At 48.2% G+C, this 9,032-nt stretch overlaps 1 protein-coding gene across 1 annotated transcript in view; it reads right to left on the bottom strand.

The window, feature by feature from the left end:
• TRPC3 (transient receptor potential cation channel, subfamily C, member 3) overlaps nucleotides 1-9,032 on the bottom strand; it is a gene marked incomplete at its 5' end in the record, with an annotated part of 59,914 nt that overhangs the window by 50,246 nt on the left and 636 nt on the right. The window contains 2 exons of the mRNA XM_014537113.1: nucleotides 1,697-1,885; nucleotides 8,884-9,025. Coding sequence (XP_014392599.1) covers nucleotides 1,697-1,885; nucleotides 8,884-9,025 — 331 coding nt within the window. The remainder of the gene's footprint in view (nucleotides 1-1,696; nucleotides 1,886-8,883; nucleotides 9,026-9,032) is intronic.

The following is a 9,032-nucleotide window of genomic DNA, read 5'->3' as shown; positions in this document are numbered from 1 at the left end:
GTGTGTGTGTGTGTGTGTGTGTGGAGAGTGATCCTCACTTGCTGCCAGGGGACCGCCTGGCCTCGCCCCGCTGTGAGAGGCGTGTGGGTGCCTTGGTGTGACAGGGGTCACATCTGTCAGGCAGGACTCGCATCCTCTGGGGGCGCAGGGTCCGCCACCTACAGCAGAGGCGGGGTTGCTCTGCTTGGGCCACAGACAGTCCCTCACATGTCAGCCCTGGAAGCACAGCTGAGAGAAGCTTGTCCTCCAGGTCTCCTAGACTCCTGACCCTCCTCCTAGACCAGTGACGGCGAACCTTTTGAGCTCGGCGTGCCAGCATTCTGAAAAACCCTAACTTAACTCTGGTGCCGTGTCACATATAGAAATTTTTTGGTATTTGCAACCATAGTAAAACAAAGACTTATATTTTGGATATTTATTTTATATATTTAAATGCCATTTAACAAAGAAAAATCAACCAAAAAAATGAGTTCGCGTGTCACCTCTGACACGCATGTCATAGGTTCGCCATCACTGTCCCAGCCCTTACTCAATTCCTTTCGGCTTAAACTAGAACCCGTGCAGTGAACACGAAAGCCGTCTGTGATGACTAAGAACAGAACTTGCTTAAGAGCTATCGTCCTGAGAATGAACTGCCATAACGCAGAATGCTATTAGCTACTGCTTACTGAACAATCACCGTGCCCCACACCTGTGCTGGTTACTCCACCTGCAGCAGCTCGTGTAATCCCGGAACCAGCTGAACAAGCAGGTACTGCCGTTGTCTGCACTGTACCAACAAGCACACCGAGGCGTGGACTGGTGAGGGGACGTGCCCGCGGTCACACGGGGGCCGGAACCCTTGCAGGGTGGCTCCAGAGCCTGCCCTCCTCAGCTCCCTGCCACACTGCATGACCCCAGCTCTACTGATAACAGCTTACTTCTTTGTGATTTATCAGCGTCTCTTAAAAGCACAAAATTTCATTTATCTAACACATATAAGCTGTGAGATTCCGGGTAAGACATTTTTATTACAGTAAAACATCATAACCTCAATTTTCATGAATTATTTAAAAGCCCCACACAAGTAGCAGATAGATACACATAACAGTTTATCTCAAGTAACCAGATTTAAAAAAATAATCATAATTTTACTTTTGGCAACGGCATGACCAACTCCGTAGCGATGTGATCTCAGACCTGTCATTTAAGCTGGGAGGACCTTCGTTTCCTTGTAGAATAAAAATCTCATCATCTATCTGATCTATATTGTAGGCACAATGGATAATGACATAGGTCTGGTGCAAGGATTAACGTGAGGATGTATGTAACAGTCCCTTCCAAAAGCGTGTACAAGTAACAGATTTCACTGTGATCAACTGCATCGTGACGGGCAGTTAGAGTGCTTTGTCATAGCTCAATCCATTGGAATCCCACCAAAACCCTGAGACAGATAGGAAATACTACCGCCTTTTATAGAGGAAACTGGAATGTAAAGAAGTCCTATGACTCATCCCAGGTCTCACAGTCCATCGAGAGTGGAGAGGACCTCGGTATCTGACTCCCCACTTTGCCAGGATAAGTCACTCATTCCTTTCAGAAGGAAAAGGTACCTTTTACCACAACATCCTCTCTCATTATGGGAAGGTGTCCCGGGATCGCAGCCTGGGGGGTGTTCCGCGTGTTCCCAACGCGCTGGGTGGGAGCAGCCACTCACCTTCTTGACCTCGTACTTGATGGCCAGCTTGACGCGGCTCAGCGAGGCCTTGTGCTTGGGCGCCTCCGCCGCCTCCGCTGACTCCAGGTCTCCGTTCAGGATGGCCTCTACCTCCTCCGAGTCCCGGCACAGGTCCAGCACTCCCACCACGAAGTCTTTGCACTGCATGGACAGCTTCCGGTAGTCGTTCTGAGAAGGAGAGGTTTGGCGTTTAATGCAGAGAACTTGCTCTAAGGCCCTGGGAAGGGTGTAGGGTAGGGGTCCTCAAACTTTTTAAACAGGGGGCCAGTTCACTGTCCCTCAGACCGTTGGAGGGCCGGACTATAGTTTAAAAAAAAAACTATGAACAAATTCCTATGCACACTGCACTTATCTTATTTTGAAGTAAAAAAACAAAACGGGAACAAATACAATATTTGTATTTGCATGTGGCCCGCGGGCCATAGTTTGAGGACCCCTGGTGTAGGGTCCTCTGTGCACGAGGAGAAGACGTGCCTTCCTCTGGTCGGAGGCTGGGGCTCCCCCCCCCCACGGGGGATGCGAGGCTGGACTCGCCCCGACCCGCCCGCAGCCAGGACCTGCCCACCGTGAATCACCCCTGAAAGCGCTGCGCACTGCAGTCCCTGGTTTTATTACGAGATGTTGCCTAGATGCCGATGCTGAAGGGACAAAGCGTCAAAAAGAGCCGCATCTCTCTGGTGCAGGCACATGACTGTTTTCTTAAAGCCCAAGCAAAACCATTTCTATAATGACAAAACATTTTTACACCAGTTATTTTATTCTACTTATTTTTAGTTGAGGTACAACAAAAAATTCTTTTAAATGGGGATTTTCCTGAAGTGGCGATTGACATGGAAGATGGAGCGCAGGCGGAAATAGCGTGTCCCGGTTACTATCCTGCCGTGGTGGCGACGCGGCTGCTCCAAGTGCAGTCAGGCCTCACCCAGTGGCCTCAACGTGCCTCGCCATGCGCCAGGACGGCCATTCCCACCAGCCCCGAGGCCCTCATGTGTTTCTGACCCACGTCATCTCCGGGAATGACTGGCGTGCAGGGTGTGTGGGGAAGGACAGGTGCCAGCAGAGAGGGGGTTTCCCCTGGTTGGTCTGCAGGGCACGTGCCCACGTCCGGGGGAAGACAAGTGTCTGATTTATAGTCACTGAAGTCCCAAGGGGTGCAGAGTACCCCTACCTGAGAGGGAAGATCCCAGGCCACTGGGACGAACGCCTCGCTAGAAATGACCTGCGAACCCCTCCTCCCATTCGCATGTGTCTGTGGCGCATGGACTGGTATGAGGAAGTCAGCGGGCAACCTCCCCTGTTACCTCCTGACTGCAGCTCTATTTCTCGCCCTCTGGTTCCTGTCAAGGTGTCAACGACCATCGTAGGAAAGTGTCTCACTTCCGGAACCCCAGTTCCACTGCTATGGCTCTCACTAAAATGACAGCCCGTTAAGAAAGTTAGCCAGATGATCATCTAAAGTGGTGCGCTTGCGGAAAGTGGATTCCTCATTTCGACATGTCCTGAGACACTGTGTGTCTAATAACTAAGCAATACTTTGCACAGCAGAATTTCCTAATTCTGGGCTTCTGAAAATCATACCTTAAAAAAAGGCATGGCCCTAGCTGGTTTGGCTCAGTAGATAGAGCCTTAGCCTGGGAACTGAAGGGGCCCGGGTTTGATTCTGGTCAAGGGCACATGCCTGGATTGTGGGCTTGATCCCCAGGAGGGGGCATGTAGGAGGCAGCTGATCAATCATCATTTATGTCTCTCTCTCTCTCTCTCTCTCTCTCTCTCCCTTTCTCTCTGGAATCAATAAAAATATACTTAAAAAAAAAGGCATGAGGGCCCAGCTGGCATGGCTCAGTGGTTGAGCATTGACCTATGAGCCAGGAGGTCACGGTTTGATTCCTGGTCAGGACACATGCCCAGGTTGTGAGCTCGATCCCCAGTGTGGAGTGTGCAGGAGGCAGCTGATCAATGATTCTCTCTCATCATTGATGTTTCTATCTCTCTCTCCCTCTCCCTTTCTCTCTGACATCAATAAAGTATTACTTTAAAAAAGGTATTCTAATTTCATTTTTTTTAAAAAGGCATGAGGAATTCCACTTTCCCTCCTTAAATAATTAATTTATATGATGTGATGGGCAAAAATCACATCACCAACCAAAATAAACAAGAGGAGAGAATGTGTAGAGGCTACCCAGACTAGAGGAGTTTCCATTTCAGACATCAGAAATCCAGCTAAAGGACAGTTACACTTAATCCTCTTCCTCTCATAAGGGAACAGATAAAATGAATAAAAACTTCAATCTTTGGTTTCCATTCAAATTGGGACCAGGCAACTGATAAAATTAATAAAATGTTCAGCCGCTGGTTTCTATGCGGAGTGTCTGCCTTCCATGCTTTGAAGACTAATGAAATATTTTATTATAGCATCCAGAAGTATTAAATCCATGTCTGTTTCCATAGAAAGCTCCCCTTTTAATACAATTTTTTAGATGAAATTTCCTCATGTGCCTCTTCAGTTCAGACTGTTCTGTAAGATTTGGTACAACACAGGACGGCCATTGCTCCATTGAGCAGAAATAAGAGAGACGATTTCCTGTGCTTGACGAAAATGTGGGAACCACTGCTGCAGTAACACCTAAATAATGACTCGTTATCTTACGACATTGTCGTCTGTAAATTGTCCAGTCCTAAAGAAAGCCATGTGGGCTGTTCACGTCCACTGAAAGATCAGTCACGCACGTGGCCAGGACAACACTTTGTTTTCATAACTACGGAAACCTTTCCTGGGGGAGGAGTCTGTTCCCCCAGCACAGAAAACAGCCAGAGCTGGAGATAATGGGCGTTTCTTTCACTGTGGTCATGGGGTGGCACTTGTCATTATTTGCAGGGCTCGCCGGGAACATGGGGGAACAGACCGCCCTTCCCGGGTGCCAAAGGAACCGCCTACAGCGTCACCGACCACTAGGAGGTCCTGCCTCGTGTTCCTCACCGGGACCATTTGTCTGCTCTGCATTTCCTGGTAATTTCCCCCTAATTTAGTTTTGCTTAATCATCTTCATCATGCCACTCATGCATCACCTGGGCCTGCCACAAAGTTATGGGATGGACCTGCTGCCCACTCGGCAGAGCAGGAACTCAAAAGCCCAAGGACCACCCTGGCCAGTGGCTTAGTTGGTTGGAGCATCGTGCCATCCACCAAAAGGGTTCGGGCTCTATCCCTAGTCAGGGCACGTCCAGGAGGTAACCGATCGATGTTTCTCTCTCTCACTCTCCCTTCCTCTCTCTCTAAAATCAATAAAAACATATCCTTGGGTGAAGGTAATTAAACAAAAACGCCCAAGGCCCTGCACAAGCCAGAGGAAGAACAATGGAGCTCATGCCCTGTCTACAGGTCTCAGCACTCAGATCAACGTGTAAGGCTGACTCAGCATTCTAATTCTCTTCTACCCTTTTTCAAAATCCCTTTTATCCTTAAGAGGAAAACGGAAATTCAATTCTAAGTAGCCTGGGCCCTGTCCGATCCTTTCCCTAGTAACGAAGAGAGGGTAGTGGTTGAAGCATCCATCTGAAGCCAGACTTCTTAGGTTCAAACACTGCTTCTAGCACTCACTGCTGTGTGATCTTGGGAAGTGACTCAGCCTCTCTGATGAGAATAAGCTTACCCAATAGTGCTACTGTGAGGCCTAAATGCTCAGTGTGCTTAGTGCACATCAAGTGCTACAGAAGGGCTGCGATATTGCCACGTGCAGCATGTGAGACAGAATACTGAGGCTGGACCCACGACTCCCACTCTGGGCCTGGCAGCTGGAACCTTGGCCATCGGCCTTGTTTTCTCTGTAAGATGAGAGGTCTGTCTATTCAGATGATTCCTAGAACCTCTTCCCGCTGTAAAATGCTAGCTTGCTCCAGGATTATATTCATTCTCCTCTTCCCGGCAGCCCTGCTGTGGGAATAGTTGAAATTGCTCTTCTGTGTTAAAGAGAGGATAACGGAGGCACAGGGAGGGCAAAAGGCTTTTTTCCCCTTTTTTCAAAAATGTGCACCTCTGACTCAGCACTAGGACGTTCCACTCTGCGTTCCCGCAGCTTAACAAACGACGAGCCTCCTGCCGCTGATACGCGGAGGATCAGACCTGGAGGCCATCCTGTCCAGGACCCTGTCCCGGGAACAGCTCCAGCAGCGTTTGCGCACCCACAATACGCCCGTAATAGCCTGTCACCAGGCCGTCCTCCCTCATTTATCTTCGTCTATATCCGAGCGGGGCCGGCCTCCTGGGGTAATGACCTTCACGTGTTTTCGGCACCAGGCCTCCTGCATTCTTCAAGGACAGCGGTTCTCAACCTGTGGGTCGCGACCCCTTTGGGGGTCGAACAACCCTTTCACAGGGGTCACCTAAGACCATCGGAAAACACATATATAATTACATATTGTTTTTGTGATTAATCACTATGCTTTAATTATGTTCAATTTGTAACAATGAAAATATATCCTGCATATCAGATATTTACATTATGATTCATAACAGTAGCAAAATTACAGTTATGAAGTAGCAACGAAAATAATGTTATAGTTGGGGGTCACCACAGCATGAGGAACTGTATCAAAGGGCCGCGGCCTTAGGAAGGTTGAGAACCGCTGTTCAAGGAGCTTTGGAAACTGCCAAGTGGCTGGGCACCTTCTGTCGAGCACCCGCGTGATGGCGATGTGAGGGGCGAGAGGCTCGGTCTCCCGGGCCATTCAGAGGGTGAAACCGGGACAGGTGCCCGCAAAGGGAAAGCCGCCTCTTTTTCGAGAGGCAGCACATTGTCTATTTTTTCATTTCAAAGCCGGTACTTTGAGCTCAGAGTCTCTGTGGAAAGAACACAGAGGACACCACAAAACAGGGCAAACGAGGTGAGCTGCTTGCCTCCGCCATGAGCGCCACTCCGCCGCCCCTTCCAGCCGAGTCCTGGGTCAGAGCGGTGAGAGCTGTTTTCCCCGTCTAAGGCCCTGACAGATGGACATGAGAGTGGGGCAGGAGGGCAAGGAGGGGAGGGGAGGGCAGGTAACCAGGCAACAGCAGACAGGTAAGAATAAGCAAGAAAAGGACTATGCCATCAGGGGAGGGGACTTGTGGTCTCTGAACACCATGACTCAGAGAAGGCTACACCCCCAAGGGCTTTCCATAGAATTCAGATCGAGGGACAGTGAGATTTAGATGATTTCCGCACGTTCTTAGATATCTGGTAGCTTTTATGCATGCCCTCTTAAACTCAATTGTGTTCGTTCTCTCTCTCTCTCTCCCCCCCTCTCTCCCCACCCCCTTTACTTGCAATATTTCCCTACCTTTGAAAGGTTATCAGAGGTGACTCTGTGGTCACAGTGAAGAGGAGTCTAAGTATTATCAATATAGATTTAGCCAGCTTCAGGGGAAAACAAAAAATGACAGACTTTTCAACCATGGCTCTACTGAGACAACTTCTCTGGGCAGAACTGCATACATCATCATCTTCTGCAAATTATTAAAACATGTTCCCTTTTGTAGAAGCTCCTTTATAGACTTTTGATATATAACAAGCAAAATGCATTTTTTAAAAAAAGGTTAAGTGATATTTGAAATTGGCAAACAAATTTAGAATTATATTTTTATTACTATGCCAAAATAAAGAAATAATATTTAGAACTATTTTACCTGAATGTTTTTCTATTCTCTCTAAAGAGATTTGAGGCTTTCAATTTGTTCTGAGTTCTGTCTAAAAACAAATTCATTTGGGGCCCAAGGAAATGAGTCTTTCAAATATTACATAAGTAATCTCTTCAAAGGGACTAGATATAAGGTAAATGCTTATTTTATTCTTTGTATTTTCACACATTTTCCAAAACTTTTATAATAAATATGTGTAGCTTTTCTATCAGAAAAATATTTTAATGGAATAACAAATAAAATTATCCTACAGCCAGAGCTCCACCAGGACAAGATAGGGTTGAACTATAAGGAGGAATGGGAGGGGGAAAAGGCCCACAAAACTTTCCATTTTCTTGCAACCCCTGGGCCTGAATAATATTGCAAGTTGCATTTGTGTAAATCTCACTTAAGCATGAAAAAATGTAATAAGATCTGGAAGACAGAATAACCTCTCTTCCTCAATCTGCCCTCACAACACTGAACTGGAAAGCAGATGAGCTCAGCGTCCAGAAAACAATTCAAGGAGCTGATGTGGACAATCACCTCCGGTGCAGAGCGGGCGACAGGGTCCTGCTGCAAACCCGCCTGCTGACTCTCTCCACCCCTAACGCACTCTCCTTTCCCCCAGGTTAATAGGTAGGTCCATCCCAAATGCTCAGGAGGACGGAGCAATTGAATGAACAGTAACGATGTTCTCCATTACTGTCTACTTTTTATAAAAATGAATAACACTGGAAGGTTGGGGAGTATTGGGGGCGGGGGTAAGAGATCAATGGAAGGACTTGTATGCATGCATATAAGCATGACCAATGGACACAAGACACTGCCGGGTGGGTGAGGGCATGTGCCAGGGGGTGGGGAGGCCAGGGGAAGGTCAATGGGGAAAAAAGGAGATGTATGTATATACTACTACTTGTAATACTTTCAACAAGAAAATAAAATTTTAAAAAAAAAGAATAACACTGATTGATTGGAGATGATGTCCAGAACCAAAAAAAAAATCTATTAAAGCAAAACAGTGGCCTGCCCTCGCATTTCTGGTTGCCCTGCTGTCTGAGGTCCACATTCGCCAGGCTGAACCCACATTTGTGGGTTCGGGGAGAGGCATTCTGGTCAGATTAATGAAATGACTCTGGCAGCATTGAGATTAGCCTTTTGACTTTCAATCTAAATGTTTGGACCAATAAGCAGTGAACTCACTCTATTTGCACGCTGGGTCCCACCGTACAACTAACGGCAAAAGAGGGGGAAGGGTTTGGAAGGGAGACAGGTACGCCGAATCCCTCCTTTTGACAAAAGCGGACCTAATGGTTCTCCAGACAAATCCTAGTTCTCGCATCCAGCCTATCCCAGTCCAGAGAACAAGTTTTCCACAGCGCCACGCTGAGCAGGGGAAAGCATCAGATCGACGCTCTCGACCCCTGGAGACTTAAATCCCCGGGGCCACACCAGTTTGGGAGCACAGCAGGGCAGGCGCCAGGCAGGCAGCGGCCGCGTGCGGCGCCCAGCTTACCTTGAACTCCTTCTCGATGTTGGCCAGCTTGGCCAGCTCGTTGCTGAGCTCCAGGGCGGTGAGCACGGGGTCCTCGCTGGACAGGGACAGGTAGGCCGGGCTGGCCAGCCCGCGGTAGGCGTTGATGCGGGAGCGCGAGTGGCTGAAAG

This window comes from Myotis brandtii, unplaced genomic scaffold (genome assembly GCF_000412655.1).
Source record: "Myotis brandtii unplaced genomic scaffold, ASM41265v1 scaffold1722, whole genome shotgun sequence".
Lineage (NCBI taxonomy): Eukaryota > Metazoa > Chordata > Mammalia > Chiroptera > Vespertilionidae > Myotis > Myotis brandtii.
This window is presented reverse-complemented; position numbering and strand designations above follow the sequence as displayed.